Raw genomic sequence first — 24183 nt, 5'->3', positions numbered from 1 at the left:
TACTAAGCTTGAAGCGTCATACCCAAGATGACTCGAGGCTGTAAATCGCAGCCAAAGGTGCATCAACAAAGTACTGAGTAAAGGGTCTGATTACTTATGTAAATGTCATGTCAGTTTTTGCTTTGTCATTATGGGGTATTGTGTGTAGATTGAGGGGGGACAATTTAATTAATTTTAGAATCCGGCTGTAATGTAACAATGTGGATAAAGTCAAGGGGTCTGAATACATGGACTATGACGCTGAAGAAAAGGTCTAAATGCAGTATGAAGGTCCCAGCTGTGAAGAGTCGAGTAATGCCACCATCTACAGGTTAGTTGTGGAACTGCAATCAGATGTTGACATACCAGACATTTCAGCGAGGGGTTGTTGACACATTAACAAAGAGGTGTTTGTTTGCATTATATTCTGACCAAAAACTCAGCTCCCTTTTAAAGTAGACCAGCCACATATTAAAACAAAATGCCACAAAACAGCAACATTGGTACTGTACCTGACCAATTATACTTCCCCAATATCCCACTATCCAAATATAAGATACAAGAATATGGTCTCTCGTTAATATGTATAACATGTATAGTACTATATATTCATATCATTAATAGAAAAATACATGAACAAATACACATTTTTATAATGGGTAAATTACCAAAGGGAAAATATTACCTCCCACACCTATGGATCTTAGACATATTTCAAGTGGAGAATCTTTCTAAAATCATTATGTCCTCTAACTGTAATTCTATGAGTCTGGGAGAACCTCTAAAAACCATCACTGTTGTTGTATAGAGCTGTGTGTATGAATGAGTGATTTGTCCCCAGCCAGCCAGTAATCTTTAAGGGCTGTGTGTGCACGTTACCTGACTAAGGCATACTGCTAACACTGTTAGTGCATCCCAAATGGCACCCTATTCCCTATTTAGTGAAAGTAGTGTACTAATTCAGGAAGGGGGTATAATTTGGAAAGAAGCCTGTCAACACATTGAGAGAGCAGCCAAGTAGAAATAGAATGCTGATGATTTATGTTGGCAATGAAACCCAAACCTGCCACTACTCAGATTAGCAGGCAAATGTGCACATATATATTTGCCTTGAATCCGTAGTATCCTGTAAAAAGTCAAACCATTCTTGTGATATTTTTTTCTCAAAAGATTTCTGCATGTTTGTCTTTTTTTGTACAAATCTTTGTACAAATCTTTGTAATCTGATTACAACCAAAAAATAACCGCCCACCAAAAAAAACAAAATTATTGTCTCCACTTACAGATTGCATTTTGGGGTTTAGTCTTTCAATCTGTGTACTCCCCCCTTCTTTCTTCAATATAACATTTTGTAAATTTTTGTTATTTGCGTATTTTATTCTTTTTTTTAAACTTTTCTTGCTGAAGTTCGTTCGCCAGCCAAGTTCCAGGTATTGCTTGTCAAAATCTACATTACTTTCCAGACACTTATTCCTCCAAAACACCAGATGGCGCTATGGTAAAAGGCAAGATTTGTAGGTACTGGATGTGTGTAGCTCCACCGTAGAACAGGTTAATGTCAAGGAAGAAAATGAGCATTTCTTTCAAGAACTAAGCCCCAGCATTTCCTATTTCTTTTTTTGGGATATTTTTCAGCTATAAAAAGATGCGTGTCACTTGAGAAGGAAGATCCTTAATACTACTCAGTCAGTACGTGGTCTGGCAGCAGAAGTGGGACAGTCAGTCTGTTGCAGAGCAGACCAAGACCGCCCTATCTGCAGAGGTCCTGGGCCTCTGAGTTCTGCTGAGGTTTCCTCTTCTTGCTGTTGCCCTGGTAGTGTGGCTTGCTGCTCGGCTGGCTCTTGATGTTGGATGAGGACGAGTTCTGCTGGACGTGGTGGGTGTTTTTACTGGACGAGCGGAACAACCTGGCCTGGGAAACAGGACAGACACACACCTAGTTAGAACAGATCACTGGTAGGCCTATGTGTGCCATTGAAATGTAAAATTTAAATGGTTATCTATGTACCGACAGTGTGTTGTAACGCTCAGGTCATAAAAGTTCAAGGCATTTGTAGGTACAGTAACAGAGTTTTTCAGTGGTTGACTTTGGCTTCGTCAAGCTCACCCTACCTTGCCCCCCTTGTTGTCAGTAGGAGTGCTGGTGGTGTGCCTCTGTGTTCTGTGATTGGTCACGCCACCTGAGGATTCTCTGTGGGCGCTGGAGCCCCGCCCAGGCAGTTGCTTCACTGTCTTACAGGGCGTCCCGTCAGAATCCTGGGGACAACCAGTCACGAGCAATCAGCAAGCAATGGGTGCATCACATTAAATGTCGTGTTAAGAGTTGATTTCATCAGGTATTGTGGTTTTAGTGTGCACACATGGGGTGTTTGAGTGTAACAAAACTCACAACGTCACTGGAACTGGATACCGTGGAGGATGAGGATGACACTAATGAGGAGGAGTTGGAAGAGGACTTGCTGCGAGATGCAGTCACCTCCTCCGTCAGGTTGTTGTTGCACTCGTCCAGCTGCTGAGGCTTCACCAACAGTGTGACATCATTTCCTACGGCAACAGCACATGAACGAACAGTGGTAAGACAGTGTGTGTGTGTGTGTTTTAGATCGACTAAATAGCAGTCGGACTTCACTGATCTACAAATCACCTTGGATCCCAAACAACTTCAAACGTAATTAAGATGACCAATTTTGCACCTTGTCTTACTGAAACTGATCCCCTCAAACACACTATCAACTCGATAGATCTGAGACAGTGTCAAGACTCACAGTAGTACTGTGAAAACATACCATTCAGGGCAGGTTCATTCTGAGACTGTGGTCCCCAGAGCTTGGTGATCCAGTCCCTGTATTCAGCTACCTCCTGGGTCACCCGGATTATTCTGCCAAGTATACTGGAGGAAAGAAAATAGGACATATCAGATTGGAAGAACTTGTAGTTCAAAGAGAGTATTTAATAAATAACAAGATTTTTTAAAGATAGCAGCCAAGGAATGTGAGAGCTGTTGTTGGTTAAAGCGAGCCCTAGCTCACCATCTCACCTCTCAGACTCGTTGTTTGGGTAGTACTTGGCGATGGGCGATACGGCGTGGTTGAGCACTATGTAGGCATAGTCAAAGGCCTGCTTCACCTGCAACACACCGTATGAGCTGCGGCCAACGTCGTTATCTGCAGGAGGCAAGAGGCATGCTTAGATCATCTATTTGGGAAGAGTGACAGATTTCAGATATTGTCTGATATTGAGCTGACTTTTTAGCCTTTGTATGGGCACCTGGGACCTCTAGCCGTCTTATTCATGCCCGTTAAAGTGTGTGATTCTTAGGTTTAGTGTTATCAGTAGTTGACGGATGTTACGGATCTTGAGCGTCACAGTGCTAAAAAGAGGTATCACCTGTGCAAGTGCACCCATACTGAATGGAAGGCCATGTTACCTGGTGCTAGGGGGTCCTCAATGAAGAGCATGGAGGGCCTGTAGAGGTCAGTGCTCTTCTGAACCTCATCTTTGGCCACATAGCTGCCGCCATCTTTGATCCGGATGCCCGTCTTCAGGTAGTTGAAGTGGCGCCCATAGAGCTCAAAGAACTCTATAAGGAGAACGCCCACATTGGCATTGGGGCTGCACGCATCTTCTCTGTAGTGAAGCTGAAAGAGGTCAATTGCATAGAGGAACAAGCCAAATCGTCTTAGTTCACTGAATGAGAAAGACTTAAAATGTGTCAAAAGTCTGTTATAGACAGTAAATTAGTAATGTTAGATGCGATCTATCCTGCACTGTGTGTGTGGGCTACTTGAGAGAATAGCAGAAGAGCAGAAGTCTCTCACCTGCAGGAAGCTGACAGCCATAAGGAAAAGGCTGTAGGAGCCGATCCCTCCAGTGAAAACCTCATTCAGATCCCTCTGGAGCAGGAACTGCTTCAGCACCAGAACCAACTTCGGAAGCACTGGGTATTTCTTATGGATAAAAGAAACACGTGGTTATGGTTAAACCTGTGGTTATGGTTATAGTGCCCTCTAGAAGGGAATGTCTCAGACTAGGACATTGGGTATGGCTGGATTGAGGGACTGAGGAGACGTAGTTAAGTGTATTAGCTACCAACACCTCCGTCAGAACCCAAAGAACCTGACAAATATACAACAATCTATGCATGCTAACTGTCAAGCCTGTTTCATCAGCTAGGTCTTACCGGACTGCATTAGGTAAAAGCAATGTACCCTGAATAAGAGATGTCTGCTTCAAATACCTTTTTGTAGTCTTTGATGAGAAGGGCAGCTTTAACGCCGTTCTTCACATTGAAGCTGATGTCCACCTTCACCTCTGTGCGGAAGTCTGTCAGCTTGATGATGGGTACCTGGAACATAGTGATGAGGATTGATTTACACATACACAGTCACTGGAGGCAATGACACACTGCAGTTAGTATGCATGCACAACATGCAGATGACTCAACACTATACACGTCAGCTACCACAGCAACTGAAATGACTGCAACACTTAACAAAGAGCTGCAGTTAGGTTCATAATGGGTGGTAATGAATAAGTTAGCCCTAAATATTTCCAAAACAAAAGCATTGTATTTGGGACAAATCATTCATTAAACCCTATACCCCAACTAAATCTTGTAATGAATAATATGGTAATAAGCAACTTGCTTGGAGTAACCCTGGATTGTAAACTGTCACGGTCAAAACATATTGACACAGCAGTAGCTAGGATGGGGAGAAGTCTGTCCATAAAGCGATGCTCTGCCTTCTTAACAACACTATCAAAAAGGCAGGTCATTTTTATTTTTACCTTTATTTTACTAGGCAAGTCAGTTAAGAACAAATTCTTATTTTCAATGACAGCCTAGGAACAGTGGGTTAACTGCCTGTTCAGGGGCAGAACGACAGATTTGTACCTTGTCAGCTCGGGGATTTGAACTTGCAACCTTCCGGTTACTAGTCCAACGCTCTAACCACTAGGCTACCCTGCCGCCCCCGTCATACAGGTCCTAGTTTGGTCACACCTGGACTACTGTTCAGTCGTGTGGTCAGGTACTACAAAGAGGGACTTAGGAAAATTGCAATTGTCTCAGAACAGGGCAGGACGGCTGGCCCTTGATGTACACAAAGAGCTTATATTAATAATATGCATGTCAATCTCTCCTGGCTCAAAGTGGAGGAGAGATTGACTTCATCACTACTTGTATTTGGTGATAAGTATTGACATATTGAATGGACCGAGCCGTCTGTCTAAACTACTGGCACACAGCTCGGACACCCATGCATGCCCCACAAGACATGCCACAAGAGGTCTCCTTACAGTCCCCAAGTCCAGAACAGACTATGGGAGTCATAACTACACAGTACTCTATTCCACATCCAGTAACTTATGCAAGCAGTAAAATTACACTTTAAAAAAAACATAAAAATACACCTTATGGAACAGCGGGGACTGAAGCAACAAACAAAAGGCACAGACACATGCATACAAACACACGATAATGTACACACTATACACACACTTACACAAGGATTTTGTGTTGTAGATATGTGGTAGAGTAGGGGCCTGAGGGCACACACTTAATGTTGTGAAATCTGTTGTAAATGTATTGTAATGTTTAAAAAAAAGAAGTATAACTGCCTTAATTTTGCATGGACTCTAGAAAGAGTAGCTGCTGCCATAATAAATACAAACATACCGTGGCCTTGTCCAGCACTTTGATGGAGTTCTCATCAGTCACGTTTTTCTTCCGCAGGGCCTCTTCCAGGGTCCAAAGGGGCAGGTTTTCCCAGTTCCCAAACACCACCAGATCGATGTCACTAGGAAGTGGAGTAAGTAGAGGTCAGAGCAACATCACATTCGGATCTGAAGAGAGGACTCTCCAGTTCACTTTCACACACAGCTTATTGTCACTAATCCAGAGTCTCCAGTTACAGTGTGTGTGTGTGTGTGACGTCGGAGCGGAGAGCAGTCTGGCTCGTCAAGAAACCAGGTTAAAAAGGCTTTGGATCAGCAGCGCTAAAATGACCACAGCCTTAATCCCAAAAAACAAAGGCAAATTATTACACAATGGCCAACCACATCTTTTTCTCCATATAACCACATAAAGGGGTGAATTCTGAACACAGTTAAATATGTGTAAATGTAAAAGTATTCCCTTTTTATGCACTTCTCTCAATTCTTATCGGCAGACTCAGTAGCCTCGGTTTTTCGGATGACTGCCTTGCCTGGTTCACCAATTACTTTGCAGACAGAGTTCAGTGTGTCAAATCGGAGGGCATGCTGTCCGGTCCTCTGGCAGTCTCTATGGGGGTGCCACAGGGTTCAATTCTCGGGCCGACTCTTTTCTCTGTATATATATCAATGATGTTGCTCTTGCTGCGGGCGATTCCCTGATCCACCTCTACGCAGACGACACCATTCTATATACTTTCGGCCCGTCATTGGACACTGTGCTATCTAACCTCCAAACAAGCTTCAATGCCATACAACACTCCTTCCGTGGCCTCCAACTGCTCTTAAACGCTAGTAAAACCAAATGCATGCTTTTCAACCGATCGCTGCCTGCACCCGCATGCCCGACTAGCATCACCACCCTGGATGGTTCCGACCTTGAATATGTGGACATCTATAAGTACCTAGGTGTCTGGCTAGACTGCAAACTCTCCTTCCAGACTCATATCAAACATCTCCAATCGAAAATTAAATCAAGAGTCGGCTTTCTATTCCGCAACAAAGCCTCCTTCACTAACGCCGCCAAGCTTACCCTAGTAAAACTGACTATCCTACCGATCCTCGACTTCGGCGATGTCATCTACAAAATGGCTTCCAACACTCTACTCAGCAAACTGGATGCAGTCTATCACAGTGCCATCGGTTTTGTCACTAAAGCACCTTATACCACCCACCACTGCGACCTGTATGCTCTAGTCGGCTGGCCCTCGCTACATATTCGTCGCCAGACCCACTGGCTCCAGGTCATCTACAAGTCCATGCTAGGTAAAGCTCCGCCTTATCTCAGTTCACTGGTCACGATGGCAACACCCATCCGTAGCACACGCTCCAGCAGGTGTATCTCACTGATCATCCCTAAAGCCAACACCTCATTTGGCCGCCTTTCGTTCCAGTACTCTGCTGCCTGTGACTGGAACGAATTGCAAAAATCGCTGAAGTTGGAGACTTTTATCTCCCTCACCAACTTCAAACATCAGCTATCTGAGCAGCTAACCGATCGCTGCAGCTGTACATAGTCTATTGGTAAATAGCCCACCCATTTTCACCTACCTCATCCCCATACTGTTTTTATTTATTTACTTTTCTGCTCTTTTGCACACCAATATCTCTACCTGTACATGACCATCTGATCATTTATCACTCCAGTGTTAATCTGCAAAATTGTAATTATTCGCCTACCTCCTCATGCCTTTTGCACACATTGTATATAGAGTCCCCCCTTTGTTTTCTACTGTGTTATTGACTTGTTAATTGTTTTTTCCATGTGTAACTCTGTGTTGTCTGCCCACACTGCTGTGCTTTATCTTGGCCAGGTCGCAGTTGCAAATGAGAACTTGTTCTCAACTAGCCTACCTGGTTAAATAAAGGTGAAATAAATAAAAATAATGTATTCGGACCTTGAACTTAAAAGAAAACTCCACCCAAAAACAATATTTTGGTATTTGTTTCATTAGTCCATTGCGGTTATAGTCCCAAAATGTTTACCATGTCAGCAATCAAGTTTAAGATGTATAACTTTAAAAATACAAAAATACAGCCGGTATGATGCATTTTGCCTTATATGATGCAAAACACGGCATCATATGATGCAAAATGTGTCATATTGACATTACGCAACTGAATAAGGCAAGTCAAAATACCAAATACTGATTAGTGTGTAGGAAAGGCCTAAGAGCTTACCCACTTGGAACAGATGTCAGTTAAACATCTGGTTTGGATTTACATGTGGTTGAGTTGTCACCTAGCATAAATTAAATAAGTGAAATTAACAAAAACAATCACCTGTCATTGGATTTAGGTTAAAAAATAAATTCCTTTACGTTGATTGCTTTTTCAAAATCAAATTAAATGTTTTGTTGAAGTTACGTGGAAACCATGTTGATTAAACCCGTTTTTGCCCAGTGGGTAGTTTTTGTAGTTTAACCCCATCAGTCCCGAGAACCCAGCAAATATCTGCTTTTCATTTATCCGCATGTCCAGCCCTTATACAATGCCTTTCGAAAGGCTATGAGACTTGGAATTGAAATCAGGTGCATCCTGTTTCCATTGATCATATTTGAGATGTTTCTACAACTCGGAGTCCACCTGTGGTAAATTCAATTGATTGGACATGATTTGGACAGGCACACCTGTCAATATAAGGTCCCACAGTTGACAGTGCATGTCAGAGCAAAAACCAAACAACGAGGTTGAATGAATAGTACGTAGAACTCCGAGACAGGATTGTGTCTAGGCACAGATCTGGGGAAGGGTACCAAAACATTTCTGCAACATTGAAGGTCCCCAAGAACACAGCGGCCTCCATCATTCTTAAACGGAAGAAGTTTGGAACCACCAAGACTCTTCCTAGAGCTGGCCGCCCGGCCAAACTGAGCAATCGGGGGAGAAGGGCCTTAGTCGGGGAGGTGACCAAGAACCTGATGGTCACTAACAGAGCAGAGTTCCTCTGTGGAGATGGGAGAACCTTCCAGAAGGACAACCATCTTTGCAGCACTCCACCAGTCAGGCCTTTATGAAAGGCACTTGGAGTTTGCCAAAAGGCACCAAAAGACTCTCAGACCAAGAGAAACAAGATTCTCTGGTCTGATGAAACTAAGATAAAACTCTTTGGCCTGAATGCCAAGCGTCACGTCTGAAGGAAACATGGTACCCTCCCTACAGTGAAGGCATGGTGGTGGCAGCATCATGTTGTGGGGATGTTTTTCAGTGGCAGGGAATGGGAGACTAGTCAGGATCGAGGCAAAGATGAACAGAGCAAATTACAGAGAGATCCTTGATGAAAACCTGCTCCAGAGCGCTCACCTCAGACAGGTGCAAAAGTTCACCTTCCAACAGGACCACGACCCTAAGCACACAGCCAAGACGATGCAGGAGAGTGGCATCGGGACAAGTCTCTTAATGTCCTTGAGTGGCCCAGCCAGAGCCCGGGCTTGAACCCGATTGAACATCTCTGGAGAGACCTGAAAATAGCTGTGCGGCAACGCTTCCCATCCAACCTGACAGAGCTTGAGAGGATCTGCAGAGAAGAATGGGAGAACTCCCCAAATACAGGTGTGCCAAGCTTGTAGCGTCATACCCAAGAAGACTCAATGCTGTAATCGCTGCCAAAGGTGATTCAACAAAGTACTGCGTAAAGGGTCTGAATACTTTTGTAAATGCCATAGCAGTTTTTTTTGTTGCAAAAATGTAAAAAACCTGTTTCTGCCTTGTCATTATGGGGTAGTGGTGTGTCGATTGAGGAAAAAAAACAATTGAATCAATTTTAGAAAAAGGCTGCGACCTAACAAAATGTGGAAAAAGTCAAGTGGTCTCAAAACTTTCCCGAAGGCACTGTATTTAGCCTCACAATTAAGTGTTTCATTGTGAGGATAAAACAATGACAAAACAGTTGCATCTGAGTTTTTTAAATTATTTTTTAAAGTCTGCCAAAGTAAAAACTTGATTTTAAAAAATGATATGAATGCAGTAAGTATAGAAATAGTTTTTTCACTGGGAAATGAATATCTAACTAGTCAGTGACAACTGTGTGGGGTTTGTGACTGCAACTGAGTTTATTACAGTATTATAGAAACTATGTCCTGGGATTTCCCATGATCTTCTATGCAGAAGAACCCCTTACCTTCTAACGACACTTATGAGCATCAGAGAAAAACAGATGGCTTTTAATAGTTTGTAGCTCAAACTGTAACTCAAGACATTTTGGTAGAACAGACAAAATCAAATGGTTCAACCCAGAAGTCCGTAGCTCAAACAAGCACTGTTTAAAAGTGGTTAGAAGTCCAAAACACACCAGCGATAAGGTGGGACTCATTGGGTTAAGGGTCAGTTTACACTTACTAATGGTGCGCAGGTCAGCTGCTTGTTCACCCGCCAGCTATTGCTAATAACCCATCCACAACCGCCCAAGTATATGTGAAAAAGTGAATCTGAGGCCCGCAACTGGCCCCTAAGACAGATTTTTTAAGGTGTTGTTTTCTCTTTATTCAACCCGCCATCCACCCACCCTTCATCCACACAATATTTAAATCCGACCGCCCCGCGGTTATATCCGCAGGGTCTGCAGGTTATGAGTCAACATGCATATCAACAACACACTATACGAGAGATTATGATAGGAAGGCCATTATGTACTCCATTACCTGAATCAAACAGCTTACCTGGTTGGCAGATAGAGGCCCGTGCTGAAACTCCCAAACACTTGAACCTGTAACAAAGTCAAATGTGTTATTTATTGATTTCACTTATCAGTCAGATAAGCCGAGCTATACACTAGCTTTGAACTGATACAATTGCAGGTAATTTGTTAGAAAATAAAGACAAATTATTTGTTTTGACTTCTGTCATGTCACGTGACAACAGTCTGATACTTGGAGACAGGTGTCAACTAAAGCGATACATATATAATATTTATGCTAAGTGGGGAGAGAGTCTAACATGCATCAACTTATTTAACCTTTTATGCAAGTCAGTGCACTGACAACCAGTCATTATCTGACAACCATGCAATGTTCTTGGGGGCAAAAAATGGGATCTGAACAAACCATTACTACTGTAGTTATGAGAACAAGGATAAAATGCTTTAAACCCCAACGGTTTGGACAAAAAATAAATTAAATAAGCATTTTATTTAATGCATCCAGATTCCAGACAAATATTCCGCTTTATCTGAGCTTTGTGGGCATTAACCAATGTCACATCACATAACAGTATTTCACATTGGTTCTGAGGGCTCAAAAATAGCCTTTGCTTAAGCCTTAAACCAGCCATTATTCCCTCCTGGGCCGAGCTCCTGCCTGAACCGACCAAGGGGGTTAAAGCCTGGGCTCCAATCTGCTTACTAGAGGCAGGGCATGTGATTGTGATGTGGGTGGAAATGAGAGGGGTGATGGTGATGGATTGCCACTGTGTCCAAAAGGTAAACTTAACTCATGGCTCGGCTCTCTACTGTATAAAGAGCTAGTGGTCATCAATTAAATTATTGAGAGACGGTACTGTATAAAGAGCTAGTGGTCATCAATTAAATTATTGAGAGACGGGGTGCAGTTAGAGAGGGAGAGAAAGACATGGTGGCTGCCTCCTAGACTAATTATTCAGCTATCTGGTGGGTTCACAGTAGTTCAGTTCACCCAGTCACAGACAGGTCTCGTATTGAGTGTGTGTAAGAGGTCAGGGGATTGCTGGGAGTCTTAGTCCTGTTCTTGTTGTGGACAAGATATAAACTGCTCTCCTGCCTCAGTGGATAGAGTAAGAGGTAGGAGCAGTACCAGGAACAGCAGTGGACTTTTCTGTTTAGCTCAGGGATGTGCAACTGTTTTACATTTTTGAGATCAATTCCTGTGATACTACACAATTTGCCGTGGGACAGAGAAAAATGTGCAGTTTCACAGCGACTTCCCTGTAAATTCGACATATTTTGCCATAGGGTGAAGAAATGAAATGTCTTTATATGATGTCTGAGTAAGAGGGACTAACAAAATCCATAGGGGCCCCCCGGTTGGTAATTCAACCATGATTACTACAAGATAGCTGGCCACTAGACATTTTAGCTGACATGGGCTAATTGAGTTAGTGTCAGTGACTGACATAAGAGAACTGCTGATGTACAACCTCATTTAGAAATTGCACCTTGTGTATTCTACTATTCCAACTCAACAGTAAATTGAGACCCAGACGGAGTTCATAAACAAAAAAAAGTGATCCGCGGGCCTACAAAACGGCAGTTGTCCATCCCTGGTACAACTTGTAAAGCTGAGAGCAGAAACACACATCTCTATCAGCAGGCTCCAAGTCAGCAGGAATAAGGACACCTGGAGCCCTGTAGATTACAGGCCAAAATATAACACAGCAGGGAGATAAGAGCAGACCGACCAGGCACTTTCACAAATGGTTGCTGGTCACATGCCCCACCATATACGGCCTGTCTTTCCTCTTCATTACAGCTCAGCCTATAGGGAGAGAAAATAACTCTCTCCTACAGAGAGACTCCTTTCAGACAGCTATAGAGCCAGCCAGAGAAAGACTAGAAAGATTAAAAGACAGCAATTCTACATAGAGCAGCAAGTTCTCATGCTGTCTCTAGCAATGAAGGGAATTTGTAAAATGAGGGAACAGGAGATTGTGAGAATCTCAAGCAGCTTGCTGTATGGGTGTGACCTGTCTGTGTAGCTAGAAACCACTTCCATTCCAAACCTTTGCTCTGCCTGTCACTTCTAGTAGTTGGTGTTGGCTTTTATGTAAGCATGAACTCTACATGGTTGCAATATTTATTTGAACGACGACCTGTATTAGCCTGGGCCCAGATCTTTTCAACTATGTTAAAGTTTCAACAACCAGAGGAGTTCGCCGTACGCCAATAATGGTCAAACAGATCTGGGACCTGGCTAGACCTGTATGGGCTTAGGACTGGAACTGTAGCGATGCGAGTGATCTCTTACATCAGCAGTGGGCCACAGGTCTTTGATGACCCTCTCGATCCTGTCCACCACCTCCATCCTCATCCTCTCCTCCTCTTCCCGAGGAGACATGTGCTTGTAGAAGTCATTGATCTCCTCATGGAGCCTGCAGAACACAGAATGAAAACAGCATGATCAGGGTTAGGGAGGGAGACAAAGACTGAGCGAGAAAAAGAATAAAGGGAGAAGTAGCATGGTCATGGGGATAGAGTCTGAAACAGATCAAAATTCACGAACAAAGATTGAAGGCAGAATACATTGATTGAAGGCAGAATATATTGTAAGAGAAAAATCTAAATAAACAAGTCTACAATACAATTGATGGGGTCTACAATACATATTTTATTATGCCAGTCAGTCAATGCAATTTGTTAACAACTTTCACAGGTAGCTCACTGAACAGCCACCAGAGACAATTACCCCGCCCTACCATGTAATGGAAATGGTGAAAACAGAGACAATTAACCTGCCCTACAATCTAATGAAATGGTGAAAATCGAAATGACACTTCCTCAAACACACTAGGCGTTCGTGAGGAGTTAACTGTAAAGCATCATTATTACATTAACTGGCTTCTTTACTGGAGGCGTGTAATGCTAAAGGATAACTGCCAACACCTGTGTGCCAACAAAATGTATCAAGTAGCATCTACTGAAGACTGGAAGAAATGCATTAACTACAGGATTATGACAGACAGGCTGACGTGTGTGAGAAAAGATCAAAGCCACAATAATGCAATACATCTACACCTTTGGTACAAATCATAGGGCATATTCCCACTGTTAGGGGTATGGAACCCAAAGCAATTGGCATAAATGTAACGTCCCTTGCCTGATTAAATAGTTTGGGAGGACAATGCTGATAAGTACAAGTGTTGCTGTCCTTGAGTTAAAAATGGGTGCTTAAATCAACAAATCGACTTTACTACACGATCAACAGGGCTGCTTCCCTTCACCCCGGTAAGTCAGTCAGGTAAACTTGGTGGGTATGAATGCCATGGCTCGTTTAGGGAGACCAGGGACTGTGCCAACTGTCAGATTCATTACACAATGGCACAGAGACAAGACCGTGACTGGGTCAGTAATTGACTGACTGGGGTTATTTCTGCCTGCAATTCACCCTGCTGTCTGTCTAATATTAAAGCTGCAGATTGACCAACACACCTACCCACAGGGCCTAGACCAGAGCCTATATCAATAACACTAAAGACTGGGTCATACAAACATTCACACGTGGTACTGATTGCCGCACACACACACGGTGCGGCCTAAGCCAGCTGCCACCTCATACTTTGACCCAACCAACACACGTCCTTGTTGTTCCAAACTCTACTGATTAGCTCTTGTATGTTCTGGCCAGTGCTTAGTGTGGGGGCAGGAAGCAGAGCAAAAACAGAATGGTGAGGAATCAAGCCAGTCAAAGGGGATTGGAGCAGACAACACATGGACACGAGGTCTAACACTCAGTGACCAACCAACACTAAGGCCGTAGGGAAACTCGGTCATCGGAGGATAAAATACTTATTCCCTTTCCTAATCTTACAAAGGAAACTAACAGCTTGAGTTGAATAGCAAGCTGCACATACAGCATTATGATTGTTAGTAGAGCAGAGGCAGCAGTCCTGTTGTGTGAGCAGCTGTAATGTGAGTGAACACCACATACTGGAGGGGGTGTACTAGAGGCCAGGACACCAGAGGGCTGGGGCTGTCGTGGACTGGCAGTGGAGCAGGTCACTCTGAAAAGGTTGCCCTTTTACACACACAATCCCAGTCACCCACAGGGCCATGTAAACACAACACAGCACCCAGCCAATGACAGGCCTGCAGCACAGCTTCCGTTGGCAGGAAAATCAAAGAGAGTGGGAAAGAAATGGTAGCTACTTCTGAGCTTGTGTACCCGAGAGGGCTCAGCTGTGAGAAACACTAGTAGCTACTGTAGAGGATTCAGCCTGCTTGTCATTTGGGTAGCGCTCTGTGGAGCGCTGCGTTTTAGATAACAGTCTTCCCTGGCGCTTACAGTAGTCTGTTTCACCTAATCCTCATCGACACCCAGACAAACATTCCTGGTGTAGCAGCCAGGAGTCCTATTGAAGGGCCCTGACCCGGTTAGACCCCAGCCGACAGCAGCCCCAATCACCAGCCTGTCTGTTGGCCCAATCTACACAGCAGTCCAGCCAGCCAGACAGTCATGCCAGTTCAATGCCATCAGTCCCTGGGTAGAAGTACTCCTCCCTGATGTGACGATACCAGGCCTTTCCAGCTACATCACTGCAGGTGTTCATCCTCAAACAATGATCCCTTTATATTCACACAGAGGGGTGTATCACACAGCTTGTAATATAAACAATAGGCTGCTAAACTAATCTAACTTCTACACCTTTCCTCACCCAAGCACCAGCCTCTCCCATTTTAAGTAGGCCAAGCTAACTCCTCAGGGCAGGCCCGGTAATTGTGTGTGAAGACACCCACCATGAGGTTCCCTGTCCTGAGCTACCATGAGCTGTTTTTCTGGACGGGCCAGGGCCTGACATTACAGTGTATTCTGAGGTGACTGAAGCGGAGCACTATGCAGGGGATTCCTTCCTTCTCTTTCTATTTGTCTCTTCATTTCTGGTGTTGGTCAGACTGACATGGGAACAGGAGTTAAGTACCTTTAACACTTAACACACACAGGCAGCAACAGGCCCACAGATACGCTCTGCAGAGGCAACCTGGCTGACAGCATTCATCACGCCCAGTCAGTCACTGCAACAAAGACTGCACCGTGAACACACCTAGAGTCAACATAACAAGGTATGACTAGTGAGAACTAGTGATGGGGAGGGGGGAATCGATACAAAAGCGTCTAAATTAATGACAGATTTAATTCTGACTATTTTGAGGAAGTGTATACTGGCTAGTGTCTCAACGTGGCCAAACAGCACTATTGCAGTTTGCTTTTTTTTAAAGAGAAGATGTAAGCACATTCGTTCGGTTTGCCGCCAGCTGAACTGAAGCATGCTGATGCCTTAAGTCACTCCATCGAGAGCCACCAGTAACAATAGAGGACAGGGGAGGGGGCCGTCCTCAGACATACGGCCCAGGAGGGAAGCAGTCTGGCACTGGGCCAGGAGATACAGCCATCAAAAATCCATTCATATCGAATTCACATATAGCCATTAACTTGGACACATTCAATTCAACTGACTGACACACGCGTCACATATTGATATGATGCGAACGCACACACACTCTTCCATACATACACTCCCACAGAAAGTCCATAGTCAAACTTTTGTGACACACAATGACTGATACACTGTTATCGGGGGAGATCAAACAAATCTCCCAACAATTTGGAGTCAATGGCAATAGAAATGTGTCTCACACTGCCAGCCTCCTACACTGTGCTTATAACAAGCAAAAAACTGTGCAAGAGTCAGTTTCATTTCAGAGAGTCAGCCTAAGCATAGGCTCTTTATTCCAGCTCAGACCAGTGGTGATGCTAAGTTTCATTTCACAGCAGCAGTGTCTGACTGGCTGTCCATGTGAGAGGAGAATGGGTTTCGTTTCAGGGTTAAGCCACATCGCCTCGTCACCCAGGGAACCGGCTTAGACCAGGAGGAGCAGCCCAGTGCCTCGAGCATGTGACAAGCAAAGAGCAGGACTAGGCAAATTTGGGAGCCCTGGGTTTGGAGGAATGGCTTTGCAACTGAAACAGGCAACATCTTTTCCAAGATATAGATACTGTAGTGTACAACTGAGCAGCAAGTGCCAGTAGGTTTCTGAGGCAGCAGAGTAGGTGGTGGAGGATATATGTTTTCATATGAAAGAGGGGGAGAAGCATAACATCAGGATCTCATCTGAAAGTTTAAGGCTGCAGTGGCAGACTGGTACTGCTTATTGACCAGCTGCTCAGATGAACGGTTCAGACACAGGCAGTAAAAGACAGAGGGAAATCAAACTGGCTGCCAAAGTGCCTTTGAGAAAGGAGAGGGTTCGCTGGCAGATGGCTTTTCGAATGTGCAAGACCAGCCCCCTGGTTTAGAACGGCCTCCACCGAACAGCATTAGAGCAACCAGCTATAAATACTGCAGAAGGACCAGGGACAGAAATAACAGGGTACTGTACCATGCCCATGTTTCATAGCGCTGCCAGAAACAGTGAGAGACATGTCATCCAGCAGGCATTCTCTTCACGTGAACCCGCAAAAACTTTCCTCACTCACTGCTTATTAGGCAGTACCTGTTGGCAGTGCCACATGTGTAAATATGCCTCTCACACAAAAACATGAGTAGGCTAGCCTATGAGTGACAGGGCCAGCAATACACACAGTCACACACAGGAAAGGATGTCAACCCAAACCACACACTGGACATAAGGTGGATAATTCATTAAGCTTTCACCAATGCCTGACTTATCCTCCAGCAGCACTACGGTGGCTCAGACTGGCTACCATAACCAGAGGATTTGGGTTAAAGACAAGTTAGGGCTACGAGGACCCCAGTTGTCCCTGATCGTTAGTGACCTGCTTGGCCTCAGTGGAGTTATCCGGCACACACTAGCTGCGGTTGAAACCATGTGTTTAGTGCTGCAAAAAAAGCTCCCGGCTCCACAGGCTCCAAAACATCTGGCGTGCTGGAAGTCCAGCCATAAACACTAGACTACACTTATATTACACCATCCTCTTCAATTAAAGCCCTAAGGCTCGATCCACCATAACATCTAGGCCTATATTCAGAAGTACAGAGACCCATGGACAGACACAGACATCAAAAGAACAATCTGATCTTTATTAATTGGGCTGCTAGATCTTGGGCTACCCCAAATACAATCTGCAGACACAATGCTAACAGATTTGAGCCATCAGCACAAATCTAAACATTAGCAACAAGAGTCTTGTCTACTCAAACTTGTGTGTTTGGTGTAAACGTACTGCATGTCATGTCCTCTGATCTCCATGACAATTTCCACTCCATCTCTGAGCTCACAGGCTAGACTCCAATCACTACATGACCCTAGTTTGCCTATCAACCAAGTCAATCATGGCTCCTCCCACTGTTTGAGGTCTTTTAAAAAAGAGCCAGGATGCAACATGTGAGTGGCAACCTATCAGACAAGCATAGAGATCTGTGGTACACAGGTTGCATATTGAGTTCATCAAGACTGGAGTAGAGAAGAGAGCACAAGGTGTGCTTTTCATCATTAGTCACATGGCATGAAGTGACGCCTGTACCTAGGTAGGTTTCTTTTAATCTGCCTGGTTGAAAGGCATTTATACAGGCTTATGAAAATGCAATTGTTTAAATACTGACCGTGAAAAGAGATTTCAAAACATCTTTAAAATTACCATAATTTGAACAGAAACGGCCACCAAAAAAACACAGCAGTCTCCAATAATTTAAACTTATTGTCAAACAGTACAACATTCACAAAATAAATATGATTGTCTTTCAGTAATTGAATTTGTCTGGGCTGTACCACAACAAGAAACAACTTGCTACCCCCTATGCTGTTCAGACTACATTAACTCAACGGCTTTCAATTCGGCCAGATGGGGAGAACATATCAATCAAAAAACATTCCTCTTTAAGCACATGGGATCGCTGAGATAGAGGGATCCCCACACGTGCTGGTAGAGGGAAGGGTATATTACCCACAGTCCAAAGGACCAGCAGCATGTATAGCTCTCTGCAAGTCCTCGCCTCACCACCTGGCTGTATGCCAGAAGGAGGGGGGGGACAAATGCCTTTTCTCAATTAGATTTGCAAGACATGTCAAAGACAAAATTATAAGTAGCATGTCATTTTAAAATGTTTGCATGCTTTTCTCCTTCAAGAAAACAATAGCTGATTCAAAGGGGGTGTGGCAGATTTCAAAACTCTTCCGTGAAGGACTCAGGTAGGATACACTTGTTTGTTTCCTCACCTAAAGGAGGCTATCGAGGAGGACCATCTTCCGTTTGCCTACTAACGAAATGACAAACTCAACGACCGCTTACCGGTTTCCGGGTCACGGAGGAGAAAAGATGGAGGACGGACATTTGCCCAAACGAGAAAACCCCATTGATATCTAACAGCCAGCACAGTATAGACCGAGCCATAGCTCTACGAGTGGTGCTGTGTTGGGGTAACAAGAGGTGATATCTGGAAGCTGGAGCGGTGGGACTTAGATCATAAATCTCAGAGATGGTTATAAAAACAATAATGTGCCGATACTGATAGTCACCGAGCAATTAGCAGCACATTTAGATGGCCCATGGGGTAAACATTATACAAAACTAATCTGCCACTGTGTGACCCCGGATCTCAAAACACAGGACCAAGGCCAGGGTTGTGTTCAATAGCACACACGGTAGCAAAAGGTAATGAAACGAACATTTCTTATTGGACAAGTTCAGACAGTCTCTCACTGTTTCACTCCATTTTGAGAAGTTTTCTGTTTTGTGCCTAGTGAACACAACCCAGGTTTTTCCACAGCTAGTTGTGTGTGACAGCACAGTGCAGCCATACAAATACTATTTTAGGCAGTCCACTCCACTCACACGCCAATAACATTTCTGGGTCTTTCACAACAGCTTTTGTTTCAGTGAATCAGAGGTGGCAGAACGCCATTGCTGCTCCAGAGCTCATTGGATGGAGGGCTCTGTGACATCAGAGAAAGAGCTCAGGTTTCTCTCCTGGAGGGGCGGGTTTGTTTTGGGAGAGCGAAGCCAGGACATGCTCAGCGTGTGCTGCATGTAAACACAGCACCCCTTATACAGAGCGGCTGGACCTTCTGAGCACAATCATGCAGTCCAACAACTCTGCACGCATTTACACACCTCCACCCCTATCCACCCTATCCCCACCCTCGCAACCAACAACAGTACCTTACTCGTCCAAGGAAAATTGTTCATCTTCCCCCACCCTTTTCTTTCCCCTCCCCATCAAATTGTGTATGCCACAGTGGTCACAGTCACACTAATGCAAAATCAACCCCCTTGACTAATGCGAGCCTGAATAGGCAATCCCTCAGGTATCACAAGCACAGGAAAATGCACCTTGATGTGAATCACTTTCAAATTTTGCCCTCCCCAGTCAGGGACTTGGGGAAGAAAGCTAATGAAACGTTTCCACAACCAGAGATTACAAGCCTGAAAAACACTTTCTGAAAGCGACACTATCAATTGGCAGATATTTAGGCATTACATGTATATATTGTAAAATATATGTTCATTATGCAACTCAGTAACTAAGCATTGTGAGCAGAATAAGAACCAGGAGTGTGGGAGACAGAGCCTGGTTGTGACTGTGATCCAGGCTGTATAGTAAAGGTTAGGGTATTAGAGTAATCACTAAGGAATGTCCTTACGCAAACAGTGTACTTTATATTACTATAAATGAGGATCAGCTTAGCTAAGACTTTGCTCTGGGCTCTTGCATGTTGCTAGCCTACGCTTGTCAGGCACGTAGAAGAGGGGGAAAAAACGTCTCCACACCTCAGCCTTTAAAACAATACCCCACCCACCTCAGGACTTTTCTCTAGTTTAAACTAGTAAGAACTGCCTTTCTGAAATAGCTGTCTCATTACATTTCTGTCACACTAAGACTATATAAACTAATTGGTCAATATGTTTTTTTTCCCAAGACAGACCTGGTCCTTCATACCTGGACGAATAAACAGAGAGGGGGAATCAGGCAAAACAACAGTGATAAGATAAGGAAGGCATTTGGATGGTTGTAAAGCACATTTCATTTCAGCATCACATGTCTGGGGAAATACCCTCTGTCAATACAGAGAAAATGGTTACAGTAACCTAACCCCTAACGGCTTTGTACCAACCTGACATATTGATCATAATCAGTAAGCTAGTATAGCCAACCTATATTAAAGACAGTGTGCTCGGGGCTCCCGAGCGGCGCAGAGGTCTAAGGCACTGCATCTCAGTGCTAGAGGCGTCACTACAGACCCTGGTTCGACCCTGAATTACAACCGGCCATGATTCGGAGTCCCATAGGACGGTGCACAATTGGCCCAGTGTCCTCCTGGTTAGGGTTTGACCGGGGTAGGCCGTCATTGTAAATAAGAATTTGTTCTGACTCACCTAGTGAAATATGGGTTACATAAAAATACTATACTAAGAGACTCTACTAAGAGGTCTGGACCTTTACGGCTGGGAGGGTATACTTGCCCTGTAGCTACATGGCCACAAGCCCCACTGACTGTCCCTGATAACTACATTTGTGTCAAAAGTGGGACAACTCATGAACCTGTCAACTTACGGAACACTTAGAGAGAAGGGAAATAGTTCAGCCTCCCTATACATGTTGTATACTACGGTTTTTGGCCAAGATTGCTGAACCTTTAGGATACATGTTGTGCATTTGCATCTGCCCAGTCGCTCCCCTTTAAAGGGGGGCAGAACTCACTGATGTCACCTCGCTTTCCCACAGTCATTATGAAAGATACCATTTCCGAATTGCAACTTGGGGTTGTGGTTTGATGTGGGCCTGTTATGTTTGCTATATGACAGTTATCATTGTTGGTTCCTATTCACTCACAGTAGCTAAGATATCCCCAAACAGCCACCCTATTATGACTTTGGCTAAAGGAATAAATTGTGTTTGTGATGCCAAAGTTAGCTCTTAGGATGTGTGATTTGGAAGAAAAAAAACATGCTGTTTAATAAAGAACAAGTATTGTTCCTTCAACATAACATTGGCTACGATGTAGTAGTGTTGTCTCACAAAGAAGTCAGAGGTGATGCATGCTAATGAGTAGATCTGCTGTCTAAAGCATTTGATGGGTTTCTTCAATCTCGCAAATCTCAATTTTGGAAAATACTGACATTAACCAAAAGTATCCTATTTACATCTTGTAGTACATTTTGGAATTAGAATAGATGCTTATGACTATTATATCCACCAGAGAAGTAAGATTTTCGGTTTTAATTGCTGCAAATAGGCAACAGTGAAACAGACGAGAAATACCGGTATAGTAATATAGTTAGGTTAGGTAGGCTTAGCCTGAGTCAGTCAGTCACATGTCAACTATCAAGAAAATAATTCTGCATTGACTTGACAATGGTTACTGCTCAGTACTCGTGCTTTTAGCTAAATGTCATTCGGATTAGATTTTTTTTTGCTTAGCTCGTCAGTGTAGTGACCACATGCAGATGTTGGCAACCACGAGGTAGCTAGCTACCAAGGTCATAAAACAAATTGCTGGATGTAGCTAACTAACTAGCTAGTTAACGTTGACTGTCCCATTACTTTCGACTGACCGTAGCTGGTTAGGAACGTCCCCCAACATAACAGATAATGACGAGTGACGGTCAAATCGGCACGCCTAAATATGGCTATGATGTCTAACCATATGAATATGTGCGCTCAAGTTAGCTGGCTAGCTAGTTGTCTAACCAACTAACGTTAGTGTGGCAGAGATATATAACGTTAGCTAGATAACGCGTGATTTATGATTAACTTGTAACGTTATATGAGCAACGAGCTAGTTTTGATGAGTGTAATTTTGTTTCTTACCCCAAGATTCCTTCAGAGTAGTTCTTGACTTTCCATGGTGTTCCCGTGTAACCACAGCCTCCGGTCTCGAGGCTACTGTTGAATCCATAAGTGCTAGCCTTGTTGTCTCTTTTCCTTTTGTTGGGGTGTCCTGAGACCCCAGAGCCCACTTGCCCCCCTCCGCTGCCCCTCCCCAACGATGAACGGTTGTTGTGGTTGTTATTAGCTTCCAACGGAATAAAGTCTCGTTGTTCGACTACATCTCTGTCTTTCGTTGAGTTGGACATTCCCTTGTTCCTGGGTTCGCTGTTAGTGACAGCTCCGTTCTTGCTAGAGATTACGTTACCCAATGTCCCGTTGATGTTCGATTTCTGACTGAGGCTTGACGTGCTAGACAAACTACCCGTGTTACAGTTGTTATTGAAGTACAGATTCCCCAGACCTTGTGTTGTTTCCCAAATCTGCATCCACAGGCTGTTGGCTGGTCCACGTTGTTCTGGCTGAAACCAAGCGATTCTTGGATCCATCAAACGACAGTGCAGGCACACTGTCCCAGAGCAAGGCTCAGTTCGTGTAGCTAAAGCTAGCCAGGTAGCTAGCTAGCTAACCTCACTCAAGCTTTACAGTGGACTAACGTTAGATATGAAGGTTAGTTCAAATTGCTATAAAATATCTAAATCTGCTATCCATGAATTAAAACGACTATTAGATACTATTATTATTATTATTAGACAGTAGGCGTCGTGTTTAATGAAAGAATGTTGTCAAAGTTTGGATTCAAGAATTAAGGAAACGTGCAACCATTGCCTATCGAAGCGATTTCTGACCCTTTCCTTCTGATTGTGGGTCCTCAATGGCGGACACTGCGCAACCGCAGATTCGCGCAGAGTGAAACGGTGATTCGAAAAGGGCGGAGAAAGTGTCGTTCTTACGCAAGAGCAGAACATGTTACCTGTTGCGTAACAATGGGCGACAGATTAATTATTTTCACATGAGAACATGAGGTACACACACTGAAATAAGTCGGTGGGAGGTTTGTAATACAATTTTAAAAATGCCAAGATAGCCCGAACTTAAATGGTTACTTCATGTCATGACAGGATATTCTATCCATCAGGCTGATAAATTATATTTCCATTATTTCAAAGTATGAAAGCAGCATATCAAAGTGGAGGATATATACCAACAGCTGTGCCTTCTCCCTTCAATGAAACCACCATTGCTGAACTATTTTCTAAATCCAAAACCACAATTTGCTCCCTTGACCCTATGACCACTGCCTTAGTTAAGGAATGTCTCCCTGTTCTGCCTCCTGGTGGTCAAGATTGTAAATGCATGCATTTGAGAAACAGACGCATCACAAGTCCTCAACTGGCAGCTTCATTAAATAGTACTCGCAAAAAAACAGTCTCAACGTCAACAGTGAAGAGGCGACTCCGGGATGCTGGCCTTCTAGGCAGAGTTCCTCTGTCCAGTGTCTGTGTTATTTTGCCCATTTTAATCTTTTATTTTTATTGTCCAGTCTGAGATATGGCTTTTTCTTTCCAGCATCCCGGAGTCACCTCTTCACTGTTTACGTTTGAGACTGGTGTTTAGCAGGCACTATTTAATGAAGCTGCCAGTTGAGGACTTGTGAGGCGTCTGTTTCTCAAACTAGACACTAATGTACTTGTCCTCTTGCTCAGTTGTTCACTGGGGCCTCCCACTCCTTTTTCTATTCTGGTTAGAGCCAGTTTGCACTGTTCTGTGAAGGGAGTAGTACACAGCGTTGTACTAGATCTAAAGTTTCTTGGCAATTTCTCACATGGAATAGCCTTCATTACTCAGATCAAGAACAGACTGACGAGTTTCAGAAGAAAGTACTTTGTTTCTGGCCATTTTGAACCTGTAATCAAACTCACAAATGCTGATGATCCAGATACTCAACTAGTCTAAAGAAGGACAGTTTTATTGCTTCTTTAATCAGAACAACAGTTTTCAGCTGTGCTAACAATTGCAAAAGGGTTTTCTAATGATCAATTAGCCTTTTAAAATGATAAATTTGAATTAGCTAACACTAAG

General features: G+C 43.8%; 1 protein-coding gene across 1 annotated transcript; it reads right to left on the bottom strand.

Moving 5' to 3' along the window:
* Positions 1 to 387: 387 nt before the first annotated feature.
* On the bottom strand, positions 388 to 23006 carry LOC112249338 (terminal nucleotidyltransferase 4B). Its single transcript, XM_024419189.2, has 12 exons — positions 22144 to 23006; positions 12627 to 12750; positions 10350 to 10396; positions 5657 to 5777; positions 4217 to 4324; positions 3798 to 3926; positions 3407 to 3617; positions 3017 to 3143; positions 2766 to 2869; positions 2369 to 2523; positions 2092 to 2235; positions 388 to 1891 (listed from the first exon to the last, which is right to left on the bottom strand). The coding sequence occupies exons 1-12, from the start codon at positions 22647 to 22649 to the stop codon at positions 1730 to 1732; spliced, it is 1938 nt and encodes a 645-aa protein (XP_024274957.1). The 5' UTR covers positions 22650 to 23006; the 3' UTR covers positions 388 to 1729.
* Between the last annotated feature and the right edge of the window lie 1177 nt (positions 23007 to 24183).

The sequence above is a fragment of the Oncorhynchus tshawytscha genome, linkage group LG04 (genome assembly GCF_018296145.1).
Source record: "Oncorhynchus tshawytscha isolate Ot180627B linkage group LG04, Otsh_v2.0, whole genome shotgun sequence".
NCBI lineage: Eukaryota > Metazoa > Chordata > Actinopteri > Salmoniformes > Salmonidae > Oncorhynchus > Oncorhynchus tshawytscha.
This window is presented reverse-complemented; position numbering and strand designations above follow the sequence as displayed.

Bases quoted from the DNA above. Each gene is read 5' to 3' on its own strand.
- LOC112249338 (XM_024419189.2), bottom strand. From the start codon at position 22,649: ATGGATCCAAGAATCGCTTGGTTTCAGCCAGAACAACGTGGACCAGCC. The intron at 3,618-3,797 runs GTGAGAGACTTC...GACCTCTTTCAG, and splicing joins TGGCTGTCAGCTTCCTGCAG to CTTCACTACAGAGAAGATGC. The intron at 2,236-2,368 runs GTGAGTTTTGTT...GGTTGTCCCCAG, and splicing joins TATCCAGTTCCAGTGACGTT to GATTCTGACGGGACGCCCTG.